This window comes from Dissoconium aciculare (assembly GCF_010015565.1).
Source record: "Dissoconium aciculare CBS 342.82 unplaced genomic scaffold K489scaffold_1, whole genome shotgun sequence".
Taxonomy (NCBI): domain Eukaryota; kingdom Fungi; phylum Ascomycota; class Dothideomycetes; order Mycosphaerellales; family Dissoconiaceae; genus Dissoconium; species Dissoconium aciculare.
Genome location: NW_022984951.1, coordinates 1307507 through 1330781, shown reverse-complemented (window position 1 = coordinate 1330781; position 23275 = coordinate 1307507). Strand labels below are relative to the sequence as shown.

Genomic DNA, 23275 nt, shown 5'->3' with positions numbered 1-23275 from the left:
CGCATGACCGTTAGCGCGTCGGACTCAATTCATCGAGGCAGGAACACTCGGAGACGACGAAGCGGGCGGGACTGGACTGGAGACCGGAGACTGGAGACTGGATCCACCGGTGGGAAGACGACAATCCATGAGATGCGGGCGGTCATGTACCTACAGTGCTAACAAACAACCTTGGAATACTGCAAAATGACAATAAGCCGCGTAGTTGTCGTCCCCCTAGGCAGTGGTGGGCGCGCGCGCGTGCGGTCGATCTGTCTCTGATGTGGATGGATGGATAGATGGATTGGATGGATGGGGGATGGTCGCTCCCGGGTCGGTTCGGGTTGGGGGGCGGATTGCTGCTTGGTGGGCTGAGGCTCCGCAGTACGCCAGCGGACAATATCCCGATTGCTGGAAGCCGTGAAGATGTCGGTCCGGAGGGAAGGACGAGGTTCAGACTCGAAAACAGCGAGTTGCGGTGTGGTGGAAGGAGAGTGGAAGGAGAGTGGACAGGAGTCGTTGTTGTTGTTGTTGGAATGGGAAGGGGAGGGAGTCGGAACGGAACAGGTAGAGAGAGAGAGAGGTACTGTAGACGTATGGACGGGATAGGTGGAAGGTCGGTAGAGATGATGAACGCCGGTAAGATGAAGAAGAAGAAGAATGTATACAGTCCAGTCCAGTCCAGTCCAGTACATACATACAATACATACAATACATACAATACATACAATACATACAATACATACAATACATACAATACATACAATACATACACCATCACAGATAGAACACCATCTCCACAGGCCATGCTACAGTATCCAGATAGATACACACACACTCAGAGAGAGAGAGAGAGAGAGAGAGAGAGAGAGAGAGAGAGAGAGAGGGAGAGCGAGAGAAGGTAGGGAGAAGTACAGTCGCTACTACTCACTGTCCTGTGAGAGCTTTGCGGTTCAGGTTCACCAACGACCATCTGTACCACTTCCCGAATTCGTCTCCCACTGCCTTTCTCCTCCAGCCCTTTTGCCGATCTGTTGTTATTCATGATGGATTGTGCGTGCCAAACTCGCGATCCGGGCTCGAAATGTAGAGTAAGATCAGTCAGTCAGTCAGGTACGGTATGCATGCATGCGTGCATGCATGTCTATATGTCTATATGTATGTCTACAGAGAAAGGCGCAGAACCATCGTCATGATGAATGCGATCGGAGTATCATCCTCCACCTATCCCTCGGCAGCTCCGTCTGTCTGACGGCCACCACAGTGCATGTCGTTGTCAGCAGCCAAGTATTCCCATCAGCAGGGATACACACACGCACACTCCCGCTCATCTTCAGGTCCGGCCGTTATCGGGCAGCCGAGAGGTGATGATGGAGGAGCAGCGTGTGGCATCTCCGGGTCAGCGTTCATTGTTGCGGCCTGTCCGAATCCGGGAGGAGGCACCATCGATGATATCCCTCCAGCCGTACAAGGCGGCCCGGGGACGACCCCGATGCTATGTCTTCCATCCCTAGCCCAGGCGCCCATGTCTTTCAAACTGACCTGGGTGACCACGCCATGCTGGTGGGAGATGTTCTCGAGGCCGTAGTGATCTTTCAAGCCACTGTTGTATCGTTGCCCACTGTAGGTGTACAACATGCCATATCGCCCGAGGGAGGGAGAGCGTCTAGGGTCAAAGCCGAGAGGACTTGGAATGAACGACACCCGTGACAACAAGCAAGCGGCCCATCGATTCGCCCCATCAAATCCCATCAAATCCCATCAAATCCGCCGCCGACCCGCACTGCAACACGACAGAGAGCCACAAATCCGGCAGGTGGTTCTCACTCCAGATAAACTTACACATATCATGATATAAATTCGACACAGAAGCATCAAAAATGTATTGCGTGCGCGCGTGGCAGGGTATAACAAACACGACATGGGAAAACGCGATGAAATGGTTGGGGGGGAGGGTTCCCATCCGGACGGAAAACGTTTCCTTCCCTTCCCCCCCGGGACCGATCAGAGAGGGAGCGCGGTTTGCTGGGACGGAAATTTCGGGGAGGGAAGAAATTCGAGAGTTTGACCAGTTTGATGGATGGGAGGATTCCAGTACGTTTTCGATGGGTGGCTTTTTTTCCCGGGTGCCGTTTTCCCGGGATCGAAAATGGGATGGTGGTGATGAAGTTTGGTGGAGTGATCGTTGATGATGGTGTGCCGGAAGATATGATAGACGATTCGAAGCGAAGCGGTGTTCGGCGTTCGGAAACATATGTACATGGGATGGCGATAGACGGTCGTGTCAGGCATCTCTCCTTGGAGCTCATCATGTCGGTACTTGGCTGCAATATATACAATCAATGTCGTTTAATGCATCCCTCACGTCTATTTGTTATATCGTCCCGGGTGAGAACGTGTGTGGATTTATACATTCTACTTCCAGATCGACTGTCATGATCATAATTCGTCTTCCGTTTCGTCGTCATCATCACCATCACCATCACCATCACCGCCTCGCGTCGAGGTCTCCTGCTCTGACTTTCTACGAAAAGGCAGTCCCCGACGCGGTGGTAATGGTTCGATCGATCTTTGTACCGCGGTGTCCCCCTGCGACTGGCCACTAGTGTTCGCATCTGTACTCGGCGCGGGAGGATTATTCGCCCGTATGGAAGTGCTCGCCTCGAATTCATCCTCGTCTTCTGTCGCATCCTCGTCCTCGCCGGATTCTATCTGACGCTCTTCGTCCGAATCAACATCGTCTGCTAGGTCTTGATCGCCTGTCGCATCGTCCATGTCCTCGTCAGAAGCCGGAACGATTTCTTCTCTGGCCTTGCGCTTATTTGTTCCCGATTCCCCAGGTTGTCGGCGCGGCTTTCGAGATTGCGTGGCGGATGCCCGTGAGGTCTGAACCTCTTGTGCGACCGCCGGGTCGATCTGTGCTCGTGAAAGCAGGTGCTGCTGATCTCGGATTTTCGATTTTTTGGCATTCAACAACGCAGCAAATTTGCGAAGTAGCCCTTCTTCATGGGTTTTCTTGGCCTTGACAAGCTCATCTAGTTGTGCCGACAATTTGGCGACTTCTTCTTGTTGTTGCGTGACGGAAGTTTGAAGGCTCTCAAGCTGACGACGTAGATCATCTGACGTGGCCACCGCAGCGTCCACCCACTCAAAAGCAGCGACTTCCTCGCGCTCGTCATCTTCGTTCAGCTTGATTTCTCCGAGTCGTTGGGTGATACTGCCGACTTTCTTGCGAATCGTGATTGTTACAATTGATTTACTGATGGAGGCAACCGCTTCGACGCCGGAGTATTGATCCGGTGATATATCCTCAGGTCGAGTCTGTAGTAATGAATGCGATAGAATGCTTTTCCATTCGTTCAATGGACCGTCAAAGTTTGACGCTTGTAGTGACTTGATGGCATTGTCGAGAAGAGCTCCGTGATATAGATGCTCGTGATCGGTCGCGACGAGCTTCAAGTCCAGCAGTGAAGAGCCTGTTTGAGTGATACTTAGAAGTAAATGTTGATGATTCCCGTCAATGCGAGCTAGACGACGAATGATCGGACGGTCCATCGTGTTAGGCGTATGACAAGGTGGCGGGTGATTTCCACTGGCGATTGACACTTTGAAGCCAAAGGTTCTGGAGGGCGAAGAAGGGTCGAGCCAAAACGGACGACAGTCCCAGTATTGTTATATTCAGTGACGATGAGCAAAGTTCGTTAGGCGATTGGCTATGAGGTTGTTGTGAATATTTATTTGTGGCAGTGAAAGCGTGTTGCGCATATGTCACAGACAGACTGCGCGTGTGCACGCTGATGCCTTGCTGGTGCCTGCTTGAACACACCTTGGGCACGGCACAATGCAACAAGCGCAGGCCTGTCCACCAGACGCAATTCTCCACCAATGTTCTTACCTAGTACTTGAAACACAACGTTGGCTTGCCCGTATTAATAAAAGACGATATATTCACATTCTCATGTGAGGATGCAGAATCTGGCCGATGGGCTACAGATCCGCATTGGTATTCTACGTGTGTTGCAGATCTGGCTGTACGCGTTGCAGCTTCATCAGTGAGCTACTGGCCTATCCCTGCGCCTGTTCGCCCAGCCGACGAAAGCTCATCGTGTCCACGGGGGTTTTCGCAGATCACGTGCACGTATGCAGTACAGTATCTTCTTTACAGTACGTCGAAGGCATATGGTCTACCTAGCCCACACTTGGCAACCGGCGAGAATGGCGCAAGCCTTTCCCTGCTTTTCATCGTTGTCGTTGTGCCTGGGGCGAGGGAGGAAGGGAGGAAAGGCAGGCATACCAGTGAGGAAACGGTTGGAGGAGCAGAAGGACGATGGACAGGCGAGTACGCGCCGCTTCCTCCGCCCCGACTTCCCTGCATGCATGCATTCCCGTAAGTTCAGTATTACTATGGCGTGAACGGGGAGAGACGATATCGCTGGTGTTCGTCTCCACTTATAGCGTATGGCGGGCGGCGCGGCTGGTACAGATCTGGTTTGACGTGGGGCTAAGACGCAAGAACAACGCAGAAGATCCATCACTCTACTGTACGTCCACGTACATTAGTCCCGGACTCGGTCAAGGGGCCTTTAGTCGTGGTCTTGTTCAATGGTCGCCCGGACTGTCGTGAACAATGAGACCCTCAGCAGAACACGATCATGACACAACGGGTAGAAGAAGTCTCACGAGATCGTTCACCGGAAAATCATGGCGGGAGTGCATGAAGTCGTTTCGATGACATTCATGGATAGATGTGCCAATTGCACGCAAATCTGACTGTAAAAATCCTCGTGAGTTTCTGCATGTCCATAGAGCTTCAAAATCGACGCGACGTCACATGATTCAATTCAGCGATACGCGACGCCGCAGATCCGAGAATCCGGCGTCTCATCACCTATCATGACTACTGCCGTGGTTTGCACTCAACGCACAGAGGATGTGATGTTGGACATGCACAGTAATTGACAGTGAGAACTCGGACCTGCCAGTCAGTACTTGACAGATACGCAGTACCAATTTTCCGACCTGTTGCGTGAAGAAAACAGGAAATCGACATTTTCTCGCGTGTGCGCGTCTCCGGTCGCGACTTCTGACCAGCCTGCATCCTGTCATCGACGCAAGAAGTCCGTGCGGTCGTGACCTTTTGCTAGCGGAAACCGCCCAACCACCTCACGTCCGACCGCTCGTTGCAAACTGCCGGCCTCCTGCATGCAGGCCCAGGAGAGAGAATTCTGCCACCGAATACACCATTGTGGGCGGGACATTGCTGTCGTCCGAAACACCAACATACAGCGCTTCGACCCACGACCTTTCCTCTCCTGCTTCGGGCAGCATTCTGCGACTGCTGCGCATGCCGACGTCTCGGCTTTGCGGCGACGACACGTTCACCCTCAGCACGACGTGCAATATCCTCCACGGCCGGTCGCAACCATGGCCGCCTTATCCATCGAGAACTGGGACGACGACGCCGACTTTCAAGGCGATTTCAATGCCTTTGCACATACCAGCCATGGCTCGGCTCCTTCACAACGATCACGACTGAGCAGCCTGCGCTCCGAATCCGTCACTGGCGATGAAGATTGGAATGTGGTCATACAACCCGACAATGAATCCAGCACCACGCAAGCCATTCGCTCAGCGAAGCTTGCCGGAATCCCTCTACCAAATAATATCCCATCTAGTGCCCTCCTTGGTGGGACCATCAAACGATTAGGGAAGCGGAAATCCAAACAGAAACTACGAGACGATGATTGGGATGGGGATCTCGAAATGAGCGATCTTCCTCTCAAACTCAAACCTCGACAGGAGTTTCCATCATCATCTCTCGGCGACGACCTGGACGACTTTGACGATCTCGAGGGCAGTTTAGGCATCCGATTTGCTGGGACAAAGCGCGATACTCGTGCACGTAGCTCATCAGCATCCATGATGAGTCCGAGCTTGGACTCGGTCGCGAATGATAGCGAGATCGACGACCTCGGCGGTCTTGAGCTGCCAGAAGGTCCGATGGACTTCGAGGCCATCTTGAAGAAACGGCGGGCCGCAGATGCCGACCTGTCCGATATCTCTCAGCCGAGCCCGGCAGTCGAGCAGACAGCCACAATGAACTCTCACAAGAAATCCAAGCACCACGCCGAAGAAACAGACGACTTTGCAGGCGACTTTGACTTTGCTGGCGCCGATGTTCTCGATGTGCGGAAGCGCACCGTCAACAAAAATCTAAAAGTCAAGTCGGCCAAGCCGGCGTCCTCATCACCTCGACCTGCAACCACAATTAACTTTCACGACAAACCCACCGACAAACCCATCTACAACCGATCTCACATTCCGCGGCCAGTGTCGGGAATCAAGAATTCCTCCCGGCTCGAACCGGTCTTTGAGAGTGGCATTCCATCCGCCGTGCGGGAGCGTCGTCAACCTACCACGACCAGCGCTCAACTTCTCCGTGCAAAACGTTCGATGCCGGTCTTGCGTAATGCACCCAGCATCAATTCATTTAGCAAGCCCACTCCTTCATACGCGGCTCCCACTTCATCCAGCTTTCAATCCCCGCACACTGCGGCACACAGAGGGATGCCGATGCATTTGCGGTCAGACTCTGATCACGCTCGACGTGGCGCTCAGTCGCCACCTCTCCGATCCCATTCCCGCCTCTCCAACCAAGTGGTCCCAGACACGCCCTCACGGACATCGAGACAACGTAATGACGTCGCACCTGCAGCTCTTGCTCGGGAAGCGGCTGCAAAACGAACTTTGACCAGACCAGCTCGCCGAAGGAATTTCGGCGATGGCTCTGAGCTGGAGGTCTTTGACGATCTTCCCACGTCTTACACGAAAGAGAGTCGCTTCGTCAAAGAGCCGCAATCTCGTGGCACGTCCAAGGTGGGCCTGCGACAGACACAAAGCCGCGGTGACATTCGTGAACAATCTCGAAGACATTTTGCCATGCCCGATCGCATGATGACTCCCGCACCCAGGACTCCTGCAAGCCCCACCAAGGCATTTTATGATACTCCGACAGGGCCCACACCAAGCTATCTCCGAGACACCGCCGCGAGCCGAATCGCGAGAGAGACGAGATTGGCTAGTAACCCTCGTCCTCGAAGTGAAGGCCCTCTACAACCTCTGACCACCAACTGGAAAGCACAAGTGGCCGCTCGAAGCCCATTCTCCAGTCCGAATGCCCAACGTCAACGAGGTCGACGACCGGCGCTAATCTCGGGAATTGGTTCCCATGGCACCGCAAAGAGTAAGTTTCGTTCGCACGGACTGGTGTGCAACACGTGTGTACTTGTAAATCTAACGAACGTGATTCACAGGTGAGAAGGGAATGGTGTACAACCCACAGACCCTTCGATGGGAGGGCAATGAGAACACACTCGCGCAATTTGATATGCCGCCGGCGGAGACTCCTACCCCAACCGCACATCACCGACTACAACATGCGACTTCTTACATGGATATCCCGATCACGGACGACCTTGATTTTGAAAGCCATGACGAGGACAATAGCCTCAACAACAGTCGCAACGCAGACAACAATCACAACCTCAAGACCATGTTTAACAATGCCAAGTCTGCTTCTCCGACACGACCCGCACTCATCACCAAGATTGCCACCTCCAATAACACCGGCCACAACGTGCAAGTTCAAAATGGCATGGTTTACGATCCACAGCAAATGAAGTGGTTGAAATGGAAAGGTGGTCGTGACGCGTCTGGCCAGCTGAGTCCCTCGGTGACCTCAGGCGGCGAGGACGATGACGAAGAAGATGCATTTGCTGGAATTGATGACCTCCGCGATGAGAACGCCCCTCCTCTTCTCCCAGGTGGAGGCGATGCAGCAGCTGCCATTGCTGGAATGGCCAGCCCAGTCTCACTGGCCGCTGCCGGTGTTGGCGAGGTCCACGAAGAATTCGACATGGGACCGCGCTTCATCCAGCTGCAAAAGGATGAAGAGACAGCATGGCGCCGACGGTGCAGCGCATGGTTCGTGAACGACTCACCGCGAGCAGACCACGACTCTGGCAAATGGAGATATGCCCTGCGTGACATCTTGCCGCTCCATGAGGTTTCGGCCGAGGAGAAGGTGGCTGCGCCAGCAATCGCAGCCATCCCGACAGATGCAGAAGAATCAACACCCACAATTCAGTCAGCCACTGTAGCTGAAATCACCGTGGAAAGCACCACAGAAACAACTTCCGCAGAGGCCGGAATGGCTGGCGTCACTCTTGACCCTTTGCTTATATAAGTCTTCCCTTGGCTAGACCACCACATTGACTGCTTTTCTTTGCGTCAGCGGCGGTCGGTGCTGCGGACGCAATGCGGAAAGTCGGCTTCTGCACCGACGGGACGGAAATCGTTCCGCCTTTTTGCAGTCCACGATAGCGACCGGGCTCAACACTCACTCGTTTGTATGTGTCTCTCATGACTCGGTCGACGAGCAGTCGCAGCAGCTTCGATACTCATTCCACCTGCTGCGATCATTCCACAAAATGGAAGACAGGCTTGCCGAGCTCGCCTATAATTGCAGAATATTTAAACCTGCTCTTCGGCAAGTTTGACCATTCTCCACGGATCTTCGCGCCGATCGTCTCCACCTAATTACGACGATCATGATGATCTGGACCCGATCTTCAACCCTTCCCTTCTCTTCCTATGCCTTCCTCATCGCTGCTCATCACGATGGCAAGGATATCAGAGAAAGTTGAAGCGTGTCGTCGAAGAACACTAAATTTTTTACGATATCACGAATTTTATGACCAATAGCGGGAAAAGGGGAACAAAGGTGGCTACGGCGGTGGTAATTTTTTGATTGTACCACGAACAGAGCGAGAGGCGTTTTTTGGGTGCCGGCTAGGAGAAAAAGACAAGGTGCACGATACGAGAACCACGACCCACGAAAACGACCCACGACGACCCACGACTATGATGATCATGATGAAAACCCGATTTTGATGAGACCCATGACGACCACTTATTTAATTTCCGACGGCGCGGTAGCGGGGTGCGAGAAGCAGACGGAATGTGTGTGTGTGTGCGTGTGTGATTTGGGGTTTCCCGGCATACAATCCTCTCCGTCTCTTTCGGTCGCCTTTGCGAGTTGATTCTACGATGATTTGACATTTAAGAATTTGTTGTTGTTGAGAGAGGGTGTTTTAGAGATTAATGGGGCCAGAAGGGAGGAGTGGACCCTGATTCAAAATTACTTGCTTCTTGTTCATCTTTTTTCTCTTTTGATATTTCAAACATACCTACCTTCCGGAATCATCGAGCTCCAATGTGAGGCCATGCTATACCGTACCTGTCCCCACCCGTCATGCTCGCTGCCGCAAGATGCGTGAGATCTGCATCGGCCCATGCCTGTCTCGCCCTTTCTCACCACCCACATGGCGATGATCGTCTCATGCACAGCAGTCGAGACTGCAGCTCTGCCTCTTTCTTTCCCTCTCGTGTGGGTACCTGTGCCTGATCTGGCGGAGCTCGATGCACCAGAATGTAATCGACCTGCCGACGATGAATCGCGATGACTTTATGGTCCGTCTTCCTCGATCTAGTCGGTCATCGAGGCCGGATACACATACGGGACAGCATCGGGAACTGCGGGATTATGATAATCGCCCGAGAGAACAACAGGGTCATTTGAGAGGAGGGTGTTGGTTGGTTCTACTGCATGCCGTCTTCTTCTTCCTCTTGGTCTCGGCTGTTCTTTCAAGCAAGCTGGGTTGCAGACAAAATCTAGGTGATGTATAGTAGGATGTCTCTGTACGTCTCGATTGGGGAGGTGATTACTGCTGTCTGTATTTTCCTTTTGGTTTGTTATACTAGACCGATGAGGATTCTTGCCTGTTTGGGTGACAATTCCGTCATGTTGGGTGTAAGTGCTGAGATAGCTCCCTCCACCCATGCACACCACAGTCGTGATGTCGGGCGGGCGTTCTATGGAATCTTCTAATGCGCTTCTCTTTCTCGGTTGTCGCCGTTAGTATACTGCATGGCCATTTTCGCCGTGTTGGCCACGGGTATGCCGTATGCAGGTGGCCGATTCTCTCTTTTTGGACGTGACATGGAATAAAAACCACGTCGCCACATAAAAGCCAAGCACTATTCGGGCGTATCTATTAGTTCGCGCGTGGGCGTGTTCGGCCGTCTTCACGCCTATGGGAGACGAGGATCATCCCACGTGCTTAATTCAGACGACGTTCTTCTCACCAGAACTTCACCTCTTCCTCGCGCAGACTTACCTCCCCACCGCAACACACCCGACTCGTTTGCGATTGCTTTTCCCTGCTAACAAGCACTAGAGTTTCTTTTCCTCTTGGCAGAGGCGCAGGTTGCCTATGAGGGCCTTCCTTCCCGTGTTCGCTTGGCAGAGGCCGGCGCATCTGGACCCTTGTCTCTCGAGACTTCAGGCCTTGTTGGTATCCACCCGATATGAGATCGCTCTGCATTTCCACCGCCCGCAATACACGCTTCACAACCCTGCACAGGCCCGGTACCACCCCGGCCATGGCTGACGGCAGAGGTTCAATCGAGGTTGTCCCTCCGGCCCTACGCAGCGCCGTGACAGCATCGCCCGCCCCGCTTGGCATCCACGTGTTGGCCCTTGATGAACGAATACCACACCTCTCCGCCAATGAACGGCATGCATGGTTGACGTCCCATCGACAACGTGCTCGCCTTGTGCCCCCCGGACGACGGGCGTGGCTCCCTGGTCTGAGCGGGAAGAAGCAGCGATGTCATGGATATCGCGTAGCCTAGACGGCTCGGTGGCTGGCACAAGGCATATTGGAAGGACGATCTTGTGCCGCAATGGTGTAATGAGCTCTCTCGCAGATTTGACATTGCATGGGGTAGCATCCTCAGCATTGGGGATGGAAGCTATGGGAAGAGAAAGACTTGCCCGCGTCCATAACATCTATATATATGAGAGCTATCCGTCGTTCCCTTCATGTACGTCCATCAAGGTCTTCACGATCGTTGCTCCACCCCCCAGCGAATAGAATCGACTTCTTCCAATCAAGATGAAGTCCTTCAGCATCGTCGGCGCTGCCTCCGCCGTCCTCTCGTTATCCAGCATCGTTTCCGCTCAGACTTACCAGCGTCTCGGTGCCTGCCCTAAGCTTGGTTGTATTTTCCCTCCGGACCAGCAGGACTTCCTTGCCGGTCAATACTTCGACATCCGTCTCGAGGTTCACGCTCCGGTCAACGGCTCCGAGGCCACCAACGGCAAGCCCGACACCAACTTCTCCTTCACCATTGCAAAGGCTGGCGCGAAGGCTCAGAACGCTACCCAGTACTTTGGCCTGACCGAGCCCCGCCTCGAGTCATGGAACTTTACTTGGTTTGAGTATGTATCGCACATGATCCCACGCGATCCCGTTGAAAAAAAAAGAATGGAGTACTGATGGAAATTCCACAGGGACCTCTTCGCTGAAGATGCTAAGCGTCCTTCCGTCGTCAATGTCGCAGCCAAGGCTTACCGCCGTGTCGCTCTTTACGAGCCCGGTGAATACATTGCCACTCTCAGCTACAATGGCACTACCACCACCGCCTCATGGCTGGTTCGCTCGATGAGCGAGGTCCGCAGAACCAAGAACGTCCTCCTTTTCATCGGTGACGGCATGACCACCAACATGATCACCGCTGCCCGTCTTATTGCTCACAAGACTGTCAACGGCCGTTACCAGTCACTGATGCAGCTGGACAAATTCCCCGTTTTGGGCCACCAGATGACTCACTCTTTGGACTCGTATATCACTGACAGTGCCAACTCCGCCACTGCGCTCTACACCGGCCACAAGTCATCCGTCAACGCCCTCGGTGTTTACGCCGACTCCTCGCCGAACCCCTTTGACGACCCCAAGGTCGAGACCATCGCCGAGCTGTTCTACCGTATCTACAAGGGTCACGTCGGTATCGTCAGCACTGCTTTCATTGCCGACGCTACCCCGGCTGCCTTGACTGCCCACACCCGTGACCGTGACCAGTACGGTGCCGTTGTTGACTCTTTCGTGCACGGTATTGTCAACTACACCTGGACCGAGTGGAACGGCCCTGATGTCCTCTTCGGCGGTGGTGCCGAGCAGTTCTGCAACATCAGCGGCAAGACCTACCAGGGTTTGGACTACTACAAGGTCTTCCGTGATGCCGGTTACGCCACTGTCAACAGCAACACCACTCTCCAGGCTGCCAGCAACAAGAACAAGACCCTCGGTATCTTCTCCACCTCCAACATGGCCAAGTGGCTCGACCGCAACGTCTACACCGACAACCTCAAGGGCATCAAGAGCTCCCCCACCTGCAACGGCACCGACGCTCTCGACCAGCCCGGTCTCAAGGAGATGACCATCAAGGCCATCGACATCCTCAACAACCGTGCCGGCGACAAGGGTTGGTTCATCATGTCCGAGGCCGCCTCCATCGACAAGCAGATGCACTTGCTCGACTACGACCGTGCCCTCGGCGAGCTTCTTGAGCTCGACGACACCGTCAAGGCCTCCGTCAAGCACCTCCAGAAGCTCAACGCGCTCAAGGACACGCTGATCATCGTCACCGCCGACCACGGCCACGGTTTCGATGTCTTCGGCAGCGTCGACACCCAGTACCTCAACAACAAGACCGACGACCGCCAGAAGCGTCGCGCCGTCGGCACCTACGGCCAATCCGGCCTCTCCCAATACATCAACACCGGCAACCTCCGCTACGCCGACTCCAACTTCCCCTCCAACTGGGACCCCCGCTACACCCTCGCCCAGGGCTTCGGCGCCAACCCGGACCACCGCGAGAACTACCAGGTCCACAAGAAGGGCCCCCGCGCCGCCGCCACCAACATCACCGGCTACCTCGCCAACAACTACTTCGTCAACCCGGCCGACGCCGTCACCGGCTTCGTCGTCAACGGCACCCTGCCGACCACCAACAACCAGGGCGTGCACTCCCTCACCGACGTCCCCGTCTTCGCCCAGGGCCCGTGCTCCGAGATCTTCGGCGGCGTGTACAACTCCATCGACGTCTTCTACAAGATGGCCGAATGTCTCGGTCTGAGCCGCAGCCTCCAGCAGCAGCACCCCGGCAGCGGCCCCGGCTCCGGCGCTGGCAGCGGCGCCTCGACCAAGAGCTCCGCCGCCGCCGGCACCGCCTCGAGCAAGGCCTCCACCGCCTCCAGCAAGGCCGCCACCGGCACTACCACCGCCAAGACCACCCCGGTCGCCGCCACGACCTCCACCCGCACCGGCGGCGCCGCCGGCAGCGCCAGCGCCAGCGGTGCCTCCTCCGCCTCCTCCGCCAAAGTCTCCTCCGCCTCCGCCGCCTCCTCCTCCCCCAAGGCCTCCAGCAGCAGCTCCTCCTCCACCACCTCCAGCAAGACCTCGGCCGCGGCCCAACCCTACCAGACCGCGCCCGACAACTGGGGCAAGTACGGCTCGCAGTTCGGATACCACCAGTACGGCCCGTCGAACCCGGTCTACGCCTGCTAGGGGCCCGATCCGATGAAGCGAGGCGTTCCGCATCTGTGCATTTCCCACATGGAGTTTTCTTCTTCTTTATGGCGGCGAGGAGAGAGGGTTATGAGTACAGGGGAGTAAGGGTGGTTTAGATATTTTCATATATATACAGGTTGTTTCTCTTAACGATTTAGAAAGGAATGGGGGGTTTTTTCTTCTCCGCATTCCGTCCCGCAACTCCCCCAAAAAAAGGAAATGAAATGGAAAACAAATACCAGAAAACAAATCATAACCCGTCGAACCGCCCTCGTCTCCGTTGGTGCACGAACGTTCTAAGCATCGATACCTCTCTTCCAACCGAGAATTGATATCGAATTCATTTGTTTTTCCTCAACCTCACCCTTTTTTTCCGGTATGATGATCTTCTCCCTCGTGTCCTCGTCGGCAAAGGCCCCCCTCTCTCTCCGATTCTTCTCTCTCACTCACACTCTTTTTTGGTTGTTGTCAAAAGGGACTTTTTCACTCTTCACACAAGAACAAAAAGAGAGAAAGAAAGAAAGAAAGAAAGAAAGAAAGAAAGAAAGAAAGAAAGAAAGAAAGAAAGAAAGAAAGAAAGAAAGAAAGAAAGAAAGAAAGAAAAAAAAGCAATATGAGATCGAAACGGGATTGGATTTCATTTCCACAAACAACAACAACAACCATGATGACAACAACGACAGCAACAGAAAAAACATGGGCCATTCAACTGGATTTATGAGCGAGAAGCGAGAGATTAAAAGATCGATATGGGTATATATATATATATTTTTCGAAGAAGAGTCTATATGACGATGGCTTGGTGGGAGGCAGGCAGGGAGGGGGAGGGGGAGTGCGAGTGAAAAACCATGCGTGTCCTGTGAAAGGGGGAACACAAAGACATCGACGCCGTTTCTACGCTGGCTCGCTCGCAGGCTGGTTGGTCAAGGAGGGAGAAGAAAAAAGAGAGGGAAGAAAGGAGAAAGACAACACGACGCCATCGTCCAATCCCCCCCTCGTTTTCACTGATAAACCGATGTTGTTTTTTGTTGGGGTTTCATGGCGCCATGTCCTTGTCTTTGAGATCCGCCTCGAGGGTCCGGTCGATGTCCATGCTCGGCTTCGTCTCCCGGATGGTGGGGATGGGAGTCTGCTGTTGTTGTTGTTGTTGTTGTTGTTGTTGGTGAGCGGCTGGGTTTGTAGAGGGGACGTCCGGCGCCGAAGCGGAAGGATGCGACGTGTTGGCCGAGGCGAGACCTGCCGGCGGGGGAGCGGTTTCGGGGGAGGAAGGAGAAGAAGAAGAATGAGGGTCCTTGGGCGATGAATCAGACGCCGTGGAGCCGGTTTTGCGGACGTCCGGGGCGGAGGCCGCGCGGGCTGAGGAGGGGAGCTCTTTGCCCGTGACGGCTTCGACCGCGTTGCTGATCTCCCCGCTCTGCAGGCGCGCGGGCTGAACGGTGAGGGCGACGTCGCCGCGGGCGCGCGAGCGGGCCATGCGCTTCAGCGCCTCCTCGGTCAGGGCCTGGCGGAACATGCGTTCGAGGACGTCCTTCTTGCGGGTGCGGTGGTCGCCGACGGAGATCAGGATGCCGGCGACGATGTTGCAGGTCAGGCTGCAGGCCAGGATGGTGGCGGTCAGGGCCTGCGGGCGCACGCGGTAGTCGATGGACCAGGTGCAGGTGCCGAGGGCGATCTGGAAGAGGCTGTGGAAGTCGAGCAGGACGACGACGGCGACGAGCAGGCGGAGCGGGAAGGCGTGGTGGGTGGAGGTCTCGTGGGGTTTGTAGAAGGTGTGGGATTTGGAGAATTTGGCCTGGTGGTACTGGAGGCGTTTCTGTTGCCGCGCGGTCAGGACGGAGTATTCGGCGAGCGCGGGGTCCTCCTCGGTGCCTTTGTCCATGTCGGCGACGATGGTGTCTTCGAGGGTGGCGGCGTCGCTGGAGGGATGCCGGTCGGGAAGGTCGTTGTGGTCGACGAGCTCGGGGAGTTGCTTCTCCTGTCGGAGCCGCCATGTGAGGTGATGATAATGTGCGATGAAGCACATGTGATAGGTGTCGACGGCGCGGAACGGCGCGAGACCATCGCCCATGAGCGCGAAAAAGGCGACCAGGACGTTGTCGATCACGTCGATGATGTAGTCCTGTCGCTCTTCGTTGCCCACATAGATCCAACCGATGAGTGCAAAGACCCAAGCGGTACCGAACAAGGTCACCGAGGTGGCGTAGATGAAAACAAAGAGCCCCAAAGGTCGGCTGATGTATTTCTTGAAGCCCTTCCAGCTGCGTTTGAACCCTTCTCGGCGGGAATGTAGAAGATGTCGGACATGGTCGTTGAGTTCTTCGATGTCTTCCTCGTTCCATCCTTCAAGTGACACGCCATGAGGGAGGACCGCATACCGTGAATCACTCAGATCCGAACCGATCGATAACCGTCGCTGAGGGCCTTGATCCGAGGTCAGGTCATCCATCTCGACCCGCTCCTGACGGGTGGAATCCGCATTTCGAGGCCTCTCGCTCATGCGGGACGCGTGGGTCCCCGCTCTGGAACGGTATTTACGATCTTCGTCACCCTTGACGGACCGTAGAGACATTCGATCATGGCGAGAGGTCAGGTCATATGTGGGTCGACGGTTGACCAGGCTACCAAGATCGGGTACGAAGAGGGAGTTTTGCAAATTCGTCAAAGTACCGATTGTACGGACTTCGGGATCAATCAGATCCAATAGATCGATCACATCGGAATCGTATTCATCATGGTAGATCTCTGCCCGGCGTGGAATTCGTGAAACAGAAGTGTTGCTGCGTAAGCGTGACATGCGATTGCTGAACCCGCGAGGTCGCGTGGTCGTCCTGGAGATATCGCTCAGACCAGGTGTTGATGGCAGGCCCTCGTTGATCGCTGGCATATGTGCCTGGGGTTCACCAAGTCGCGAGGGATCGTGTTGTACGCCATCCAGGACTTCGGAACGATAGCGCTGAGGAGCAGACATGCTCCGCCGGCGGCCTGTCGTCTCCACAGGCTCAACCACAGGGCTCGCTGGTCGAGTGTCGGCCTCGCGCGTGGCTGGTCTTGTGAAGGAGCCCTGATGAGAGGGTAACCTGCGGATCCGGATCGTGGAGGGAGCTCGGAGACTCTCGAATGAAGGAAGACCGACCGGCCGGCGGGAGGTCGAGTTGTTGGGAGCAGCAGCGGCATTGTTCTGACCTGCCGGAGTCTCAGCACCCTGTACGGCAGGCGCCGAACCGTTGAAGTAGTCCATCTGAGCAAGCTCCGTGCGAAAGTAGTGAAATATGCTGAGGATGTCGGCCCGCGAGAATGATTATCGCTAGTTTGGTGGGCGGAAATTAGTCGCGATTCGACATGACTCTCGTGAAGATAAACTCGAAGCAGCCGCAGTCGTTGGTCGAGGGAGTTTGTGCGTTGGGTAAGGTCGCCGGAATGATATGCGCGTTGGTTAAATTCGTCGGGATGATAAACAGGTCGTCATGAATCGGAATTAACACTGTCCACGCTGCAGGCGTCGGGTCTGGTTGGAGATGATGTCTTTGGCACACGATGGTGAGGCAAGAGTTTGGGACGGCAGCAAGAAGAGCAAGACCAAGCAGGATTTCCCCAAAATTGTGATAAACCGATGATGGAGACACGGCACGGCACGGCTCTATTGGTGGATATGGGCGTGAGTTGGTTGGTTGGTTGGCGGACGTGGGCCAGCCGCCTCTCTGACCAGGATGGTCAAAGCAGAGAAGCAGAGATGATGTTGACGATGGTGACCGGTGGGACTCTGGTGATATCGATGGTGATATTGATGGTGGTCGTGGTGGGATCGTAGGTATGTTGTTTTTGTTGGCGGCAGTGCGATGGAAACGCGCCAAAACGGAATGTTTGGTAGCAGCTGGAGACCTGGGTAGGTTAGGTAGGTGTGTGTGTGTGTGTGTTGATGTTGATGAGGAAGGAGGAGTGGAGAGCGAGCGAGCGAGCGAGCGTGTATACAGCACAGTATACAGAACTGAACAGTCCAGCCCGGCAATTCCGCTACTGCGCAGTGATGAAATGTGATTGATTGATTATTATTATCGTCTCCCCCCCTTCGGATTGATCGTCTCTCCGCCCGTTTTATCCTTGGCCTGGGGCAAAGAAAGACAGAAAGACTGATGGAAATGATCAAATCAGGGTGAATGTCGAACGGGCGCTGGTTGGCGCTGGCCCGGATTTTACTTGGTCTGGCGTGCGCGCCGGCCGACTTTCTCATTTCCGCGCGGTCGAGAAATGACGTATTTACGGGCGCGATGGGATGGATGTTCTCGGTCAAAGATGTCCAGCGCATGTACTGTCGGTATATACTGGATTTTTATACATATATATGTATATATATGTACACTCGCTCAGACTGTACCCTCCCACAACCGGTCGATCGTACACACCTAGTATATATCAAATCGATGATAGACGAAAATATGCACAGGTTCCAAAGGGAATGTTCAGAACTCCCACCGCCGGGTCTGCCGGATCAGACGGCACCTTACAGGCACGGGCAGCGAGGATAAAGGACAGAATAGACGGAAGAGACGGAAAAGCTATGGGATGATCAGCATGGATCCCTCGTGCAAACTCACAGCCAGCGGAACAGCCAGCATAACCATCGCCACGAGCATCATGATGATGCATCCCGAGAAGATCGCCTCGACCCAGGCGGGAAAAGTTTCATCTGCTGGAGCGCATCTCTTCCAAATCCGCGGTCCCATTGTCAACCATCGCATATTCGCAGATTAAGCTTATCATTATTGTTATTATCTGATCGGGTCACACTGGACGATTTGGCCATCGGAATTACAGCTCCGATTCACAGAACAGCGCAACTGGTCGTCCACTGGGATAGCATGGTCTATCGGTGTTGGACCGGGAGCTGTATGGCTTTCGAGATTGATCCAATGTCACTGCTGTACACGGATATGTCCTTGAGATACATTCAGACCTTTACCAGTAATATTTTGCACAGCAATGTAGACATCTCAGCATCGCCACAGCACCACATCGTCAGGGGATGGCGACAACAGTGGTGAGACGGGACTCAGTTGTCTATTATGAACTGTGACGTAGGTACAACATATCAATAACATTGCCTTGGATCGAGTTTTAATGTGGTGATATGTACCTACTACCTAGTACTGAAGATTGATGTCTATATCTTTCTTTGTTCCCCGCCATATGCCGAGCTTTCTCAATGCTTGTATTGTCCGGGGTGTGGGTGTGGTAAGAGTGACCTCACATGTCCGGATTGGGCGTATAACAGTGGGCATACATACATACATACTAGGTATATACTGTACATACGTACATACCGGTCCACGAACGCCATTCACACACGCGGCCCCTCATTGGTTTGTTCGGTCGTAATCAATCAATCAATCACGTAGGGATCAACTCGAAAATCACTACAATTCAACCTCACATCTGACATACACCCGGATATCCAGACCATCGCTCATCAACATGGCGCTCATTCATACTCCCATCCCAAGTCTCAAGCTCAACGATGGCAACAGCCTCCCCATGGTACGTGACAGTCCGTCAGATGAGGATGGCGTTCGAGATGCTCCATCGATCTTCAAAGACATCCCGAATCAATCCACCGCCTCGGGACCAAATTAATCCCCAATGATTCCTCTCCAGCTCGCATTCGGGACCGGGACCGCATGGTACAAGACCGGCGACGAGTCCAAACTCGACCAGAACTGCATCGACAGCACCGTCACCGCCATCGAATTGGGCTATCACCACCTCGACGGCGCCGAGGTCTACAAGACCGAGACCGAACTCGGCATGGCCATCAAGAAGGCCGGCGTCGGCCGCGACAAGCTCTTCATCACGACCAAAGTCCTCCCGAACATCGCCGACATCCCCGCCGCCCTCAGGTTGAGTCTGCAGAAGCTCCAGGTCGACCATGTAGATCTGTACGTGTGTCGTTTCCCCATCCTACAATAACAATAACAACAACAACTCTCCTCGACCTCAGGCTAACCATCACCTCGCACCGAAACAAAAAAGCTACCTCATCCACAGCCCCTTCCACACCGAGGACAGAGCCGAACACCAGGCCCGCTGGAGACAGATGGAGGAGCTCCAGGCGCAGGGTCTGACGCGGTCCATCGGCGTGAGCAACTACCACCCGGAACACCTCGACGTCATCCTCGAGACGGCGCGGGTCCCGCCGGCGGTCAACCAGATCGAATTCCACCCGTACCTGCAACATCCGGAATGGATCGAATACCACAAGAAAAAGGTACTGCTTTCCTTATCCCCATCTCCCGTCAAAAGAGACCGAGAAGCTGACCTCTTCCGTCTCTCTCCCACAGGGCATCGCGACCAGCGCGTACGGCTCGCTCGCCGCCGTCGTCAAGCGCGGGGCGTCGTCGTCGGCGGCGGAACCGGGGCCGCTCGAGGCGAGCCTCGCGGCGCTGGCGCACAAGTACGGCGTCTCCCCCGCCGAGGTCTGCATCCGGTGGTGCATCGACCAGGACGTCGCGGTCATCACGACCTCGTCCAAGGAGCAGCGCCTGAGCGACTACCTCCGGGCTATGACGTTCAAGCTGACGCCGAGGGAGATCGGGGAGATCAATGAGGAAGGGAGAAAGAGGCATGTGAGGGGTTATTGGAACCATAAATATGGCGATGACGATCGGTCGTGAGAGAGAGAGAGAGGGAGAGAAACCGAAACCGAAATCGAAATCGCAGAGAGAGAGAGAGAGAGGAGGGAGAGAAACCGGAAATCCGCATGACGGTCCCTCGAAAGTTGAAAAGAAGAAGAAGAGACAAATGAAAGAAAAAGAAATTGAAAAAACGATCTACCCCGGGTCTATTGGTCGAAACAAATTCCGCAACGTGACATACAAAAACATCGAGGGGGACCAGCGATCGTCGGCTCTCCGGCCCAATCTCTGTCTCTCCCGCTCCCACGCCCATGCCCTCCACATCTCTCCCTCGAGCACCGGATCGTAGCAAGCAAGCGAGCGAGCCGGGAAAAGAAAAGAAAGACAAGGAGACCGCGGCCGTTCTTCACGCTCCCGTGCGACTCCACACATCTTTCCCCCTCCGTCTAAATCTTGATTTAGCTGTTCTCTGTGGGAAAAACCAGAGAACTTCGAAATACCCAGTTGAGGGTTGCCGTTCCGAACGCCGACTCGGGTGCACCACTCGGTGAGTAGGGGAAAGGCTCGCCCTGGGTAAGCCAGGCCCTTCCCTCCCAAAAGAAGAGACCGTCTCCCCGCTTTCCCTCTACCATCTCCTTTCCAAACGCGGAGGATCGGGAGTGCAGACGACAGAAAGGCTCTCTAGTGTTTGGCGGTGACCTTCTCGCCGGTGAGGTTCTGCACGGCCTCCTTGGCGACGTCGCCGAGGGCGACCATGCAGATGGTCTGCCAGATGCCCAGACCGATGCGGGGCGCGACGCCGCGGTACAGGCCCTTGAGGCCGTTGTTCTTGTAGATGTACGCGAAGGTGTTGCCGACGGTCATCTTCTTGGGCCGGTTGGGGTCGTCGGTCCGGGACTGCATCTCCACGCGCACGACCTCGATCGGCTGGTTCCAGGCGGAGAGACCGCCGCCCAGGGCGGACGCGAGGATCTTCTCGGGCGTGGTGAGTTTGGCGGATTCGTCTTTGCCGTTGAAGGAGCGGATGCCGTTTTCGCTGTTGGGGGAGAGAGAGGTTTGTGTTAGTGTGGAGGCCGTTTCAGGGGGGTTTCTGCTTTCTTTTTCCCAGTGCGGTGCTTCCTTCTTTGTATCCATCTTTTCCCAATCTCTTTTATGCCATTCATGCGCCTTGTTCCCTTAGAGAGGAAAACAGGCAGAGAACCAGCTTTCCCCAAAAAGGTAAAAGACCTAACGAAAAGGAAGAGGGAGGGAGAGAGAAAAAAAACTTACGCGACACGGCTCAGACCGAATCGGGAACCCCAGTTGGTCACCTGTCGCACCGCGACCGCATTGACACCCTTGTTGATACCGGCGATACCCTCCTTGCGGTAGATGGCCATGAAAGTCTCCATGGTGCCCGGGACCTTGGCGCCGGTGGCCGCGGCCTTGCTCTTGGTCATCTCGACCGTCTTCATGCAGGTGCAGAAACCCATGGTGGCGTAGGCCTGGGCGAGACCGCCCATCATACCACCGCTGATGCCGGCGGTGAAGTTGCTGGCGCCGACGCTCTTGGCGTAGTATTCGGTCTCGGAGGCGACGAAGATGAGGACGGCGCCCTTGGTGGAGGCTTCGATCCAGGCCCAGGGGATGAGACCTTGGTAGACTGTTTTTCGGAGGAAGACGACGGTCAGCGGGAACGATTCGAGGCTGGCCGAACAAGGAACGATGGAAGGTTTGAGAGGAGGGATAGCGTTGCAGACTCACATCCAAAGACACCACCACGGCTCCAGATGCGCGAGACCGCCCCGGCGAAACCGTCAGCGCGGTTCGCGGCCATGGTGGTCTTCATCACCTCGAGCGGCTGACCGAGGGTGGAGACCTCGAACATGTTGAGGGCGGAACCGACCAACAAGTTGCTGAACTTGATCGGCGGCTTCTCGAGCTTCGTGCTCTCGTTGATTGCGGAGGTAGGGGCCATTGCTGCGGTATGGAAGAGGTTTTCCGATTAGGAGGGTGGAGAGTAAATGTGCCTGACCGAGGCGATTGGATCGGCTTCGTTGCCTGGAAGGATGGAATATAGGTATATGGGAGAGTCGGCGGAGGAGGAAGACGCGCGGAGAGGTTGCGACGGTTGACGGCGGAGTGGAGAGTGGAGAGAGAGGACGACGGCGACAAGGTCAATTGATGAGGATATTGGTGATGATGATGATGGGGATGACGGTGGTGATAGTTGCAGTTGTACAGTAAGAGATAGGGAAATTAGAAATTCAATGGGGAAAAGCTCTCTAGCCCAGTGCAGTAGCTGTGGACCTGTAGTGGTAGCGGTCGGGTAGTAAAGAGTAAAGATAGCAGCAAGCAGTTTTAGCGAGAAACGGGGGGAGAAAAGCTGGGGAATCGCTCAACGGAGAGAGAGAGAGAGAGAGTCTCGCTAGCGAACCGACTTCCCAGCTCCTCCAGGCTTTCCATCTCTGTCGCTCTCTCTGCCTCTCCCTCTCTCATCTCTGTCGCTCTCTCTGCCTCTCCCTCTCTCATCTCTGTCGCTCTCTCTGCCTCTCCCTCTCTCTCTGCCCTGTCTTCCTGCCCTGTCTCTCTCGTGTGCCGCGGCGGAAAATCCCATACATAGTTCGGAGGATATTTTAGTATACATCGTCCTCCATGAAATCTGGGGGGGAGGGAGGCCAGAGCGCGCCCGTTTTTTTTCGCAGTGTTCAGTCCCCATGCGCTCGCTCGCTATACAAGAGACCCGTCGCAATCCCTGTCCCGGTCGCTTTGCATCGCGGAGACAATCTTACGTGTGATCGGTCCTAATCATTGTCATCCTCGATCGTGTGAGAGGGAGAGAGAGAGGCGGCGATGCGACAGGAAAGCCATCCGGTGCGATGTCTCTCGGCGGTGATGAAGAGAGAAAGGCCGGACCACCCGCGCGCCCGCCCCCAACATTCATCAATAACGTGAATTATCCCCGGAAACCGATGAGATTTGTTTTAGTGATGAGACGACAACACCGCCCAAGCACTGGGCTGTGAAACAGTAATAAGTAGGAGGAGGAGCGAAGTCTCCACTGGGAGGAGCACGAGGAGGTCTTCACACAGGGACGGAAGATATTCGAGTCCCATCGCTGATTGAAGTATATCTAGGTAGAGTGATTTGTCCCTGGCCCATCGTTCACACTGTTACTATCATCGTCGTGCTTGGATACCGTGAACCTTGGAAGTA

At 54.8% G+C, this 23275-nt stretch overlaps 11 protein-coding genes across 11 annotated transcripts; 6 read left to right on the top strand and 5 right to left on the bottom strand.

Moving 5' to 3' along the window:
- Positions 1-126: 126 nt before the first annotated feature.
- Positions 127-1092, top strand: K489DRAFT_13633 (uncharacterized protein). The gene is made up of 2 exons (XM_033599091.1): positions 127-562; positions 822-1092. Exons 1-2 carry the CDS (start codon positions 279-281, stop codon positions 1024-1026), a joined length of 489 nt encoding a protein of 162 aa, XP_033464387.1. The 5' UTR covers positions 127-278; the 3' UTR covers positions 1027-1092.
- Positions 1093-1129: 37 nt separating this feature from the next.
- K489DRAFT_13523 (uncharacterized protein) lies at positions 1130-1643 on the top strand. Its single transcript, XM_033599072.1, has one exon. The coding sequence runs from the start codon at positions 1247-1249 to the stop codon at positions 1565-1567; it is 321 nt and encodes a 106-aa protein (XP_033464386.1). The 5' UTR covers positions 1130-1246; the 3' UTR covers positions 1568-1643.
- Positions 1644-1968: 325 nt separating this feature from the next.
- Positions 1969-2344, bottom strand: K489DRAFT_375438 (uncharacterized protein). The gene has a single exon (XM_033603688.1). It carries the CDS (start codon positions 2269-2271, stop codon positions 1984-1986), a length of 288 nt encoding a protein of 95 aa, XP_033464385.1. The 5' UTR covers positions 2272-2344; the 3' UTR covers positions 1969-1983.
- K489DRAFT_375437 (uncharacterized protein) lies at positions 1995-3929 on the bottom strand. Its single transcript, XM_033603687.1, has one exon. The coding sequence runs from the start codon at positions 3532-3534 to the stop codon at positions 2419-2421; it is 1116 nt and encodes a 371-aa protein (XP_033464384.1). The 5' UTR covers positions 3535-3929; the 3' UTR covers positions 1995-2418.
- Positions 3930-3945: 16 nt separating this feature from the next.
- On the top strand, positions 3946-8224 carry K489DRAFT_366515 (uncharacterized protein; the record flags this gene model as incomplete). The annotated part of the gene is made up of 6 exons (XM_033602787.1): positions 3946-3991; positions 4024-4366; positions 4435-4520; positions 4932-4960; positions 5266-7222; positions 7293-8224. The coding sequence occupies 6 exons, from the start codon at positions 3946-3948 to the stop codon at positions 8222-8224; spliced, it is 3393 nt and encodes a 1130-aa protein (XP_033464383.1).
- Positions 8225-10997: 2773 nt separating this feature from the next.
- K489DRAFT_310686 (alkaline phosphatase-like protein) lies at positions 10998-13451 on the top strand (the record flags this gene model as incomplete). Its single annotated transcript, XM_033600725.1, has 2 exons — positions 10998-11323; positions 11396-13451. 2 exons carry the CDS (start codon positions 10998-11000, stop codon positions 13449-13451), a joined length of 2382 nt encoding a protein of 793 aa, XP_033464382.1.
- A 190-nt stretch (positions 13452-13641) lies between these two features.
- K489DRAFT_13486 (uncharacterized protein) lies at positions 13642-14368 on the top strand. Its single transcript, XM_033599069.1, has one exon. The coding sequence runs from the start codon at positions 13833-13835 to the stop codon at positions 14244-14246; it is 414 nt and encodes a 137-aa protein (XP_033464381.1). The 5' UTR covers positions 13642-13832; the 3' UTR covers positions 14247-14368.
- A 122-nt stretch (positions 14369-14490) lies between these two features.
- K489DRAFT_310919 (uncharacterized protein) lies at positions 14491-16248 on the bottom strand (the record flags this gene model as incomplete). Its single annotated transcript, XM_033600738.1, has 2 exons — positions 14491-15946; positions 16022-16248. The coding sequence occupies 2 exons, from the start codon at positions 16246-16248 to the stop codon at positions 14491-14493; spliced, it is 1683 nt and encodes a 560-aa protein (XP_033464380.1).
- A 638-nt stretch (positions 16249-16886) lies between these two features.
- K489DRAFT_13503 (uncharacterized protein) lies at positions 16887-17886 on the bottom strand. The gene has a single exon (XM_033599070.1). It carries the CDS (start codon positions 17755-17757, stop codon positions 17092-17094), a length of 666 nt encoding a protein of 221 aa, XP_033464379.1. The 5' UTR covers positions 17758-17886; the 3' UTR covers positions 16887-17091.
- Positions 17887-18672: 786 nt separating this feature from the next.
- On the top strand, positions 18673-20358 carry K489DRAFT_13313 (aldo-keto reductase family 1 member C13). The gene is made up of 5 exons (XM_033599057.1): positions 18673-18843; positions 18908-18986; positions 19104-19384; positions 19479-19713; positions 19787-20358. Exons 2-5 carry the CDS (start codon positions 18924-18926, stop codon positions 20117-20119), a joined length of 912 nt encoding a protein of 303 aa, XP_033464378.1. The 5' UTR covers positions 18673-18843; positions 18908-18923; the 3' UTR covers positions 20120-20358.
- A 278-nt stretch (positions 20359-20636) lies between these two features.
- Positions 20637-22326, bottom strand: K489DRAFT_13333 (mitochondrial carrier). The gene is made up of 4 exons (XM_033599059.1): positions 22255-22326; positions 21824-22125; positions 21350-21722; positions 20637-21116 (listed from the first exon to the last, which is right to left on the bottom strand). Exons 2-4 carry the CDS (start codon positions 22035-22037, stop codon positions 20762-20764), a joined length of 942 nt encoding a protein of 313 aa, XP_033464377.1. The 5' UTR covers positions 22038-22125; positions 22255-22326; the 3' UTR covers positions 20637-20761.
- Between the last annotated feature and the right edge of the window lie 949 nt (positions 22327-23275).

What these genes read in the sequence shown, in the direction of transcription:
- K489DRAFT_13503 (XM_033599070.1), bottom strand. Translation starts at nt 17,757, where the DNA reads ATGCGCTGGACATCTTTGACCGAGAACATCCATCCCATCGCGCCCGTA.
- K489DRAFT_13633 (XM_033599091.1), top strand. Translation starts at nt 279, where the DNA reads ATGGATTGGATGGATGGGGGATGGTCGCTCCCGGGTCGGTTCGGGTTG. An exon ending in ACAGGTAGAGAGAGAGAGAG is followed by an intron (nt 563 to 821) that starts GTACTGTAGACG and finishes ACACACACTCAG; the next exon opens with AGAGAGAGAGAGAGAGAGAG.
- K489DRAFT_13313 (XM_033599057.1), top strand. Translation starts at nt 18,924, where the DNA reads ATGGCGCTCATTCATACTCCCATCCCAAGTCTCAAGCTCAACGATGGC. An exon ending in CAGGTCGACCATGTAGATCT is followed by an intron (nt 19,385 to 19,478) that starts GTACGTGTGTCG and finishes GAAACAAAAAAG; the next exon opens with CTACCTCATCCACAGCCCCT. An exon ending in TCGAATACCACAAGAAAAAG is followed by an intron (nt 19,714 to 19,786) that starts GTACTGCTTTCC and finishes TCTCTCCCACAG; the next exon opens with GGCATCGCGACCAGCGCGTA.
- K489DRAFT_13333 (XM_033599059.1), bottom strand. Translation starts at nt 22,037, where the DNA reads ATGGCCCCTACCTCCGCAATCAACGAGAGCACGAAGCTCGAGAAGCCG. An exon ending in CCGTGGTGGTGTCTTTGGAT is followed by an intron (nt 21,723 to 21,823) that starts GTGAGTCTGCAA and finishes TCCGAAAAACAG; the next exon opens with TCTACCAAGGTCTCATCCCC. An exon ending in TTCGGTCTGAGCCGTGTCGC is followed by an intron (nt 21,117 to 21,349) that starts GTAAGTTTTTTT and finishes CTCCCCCAACAG; the next exon opens with CGAAAACGGCATCCGCTCCT.
- K489DRAFT_375437 (XM_033603687.1), bottom strand. Translation starts at nt 3,534, where the DNA reads ATGGACCGTCCGATCATTCGTCGTCTAGCTCGCATTGACGGGAATCAT.
- K489DRAFT_375438 (XM_033603688.1), bottom strand. Translation starts at nt 2,271, where the DNA reads ATGCCTGACACGACCGTCTATCGCCATCCCATGTACATATGTTTCCGA.
- K489DRAFT_13486 (XM_033599069.1), top strand. Translation starts at nt 13,833, where the DNA reads ATGATGATCTTCTCCCTCGTGTCCTCGTCGGCAAAGGCCCCCCTCTCT.
- K489DRAFT_13523 (XM_033599072.1), top strand. Translation starts at nt 1,247, where the DNA reads ATGTCGTTGTCAGCAGCCAAGTATTCCCATCAGCAGGGATACACACAC.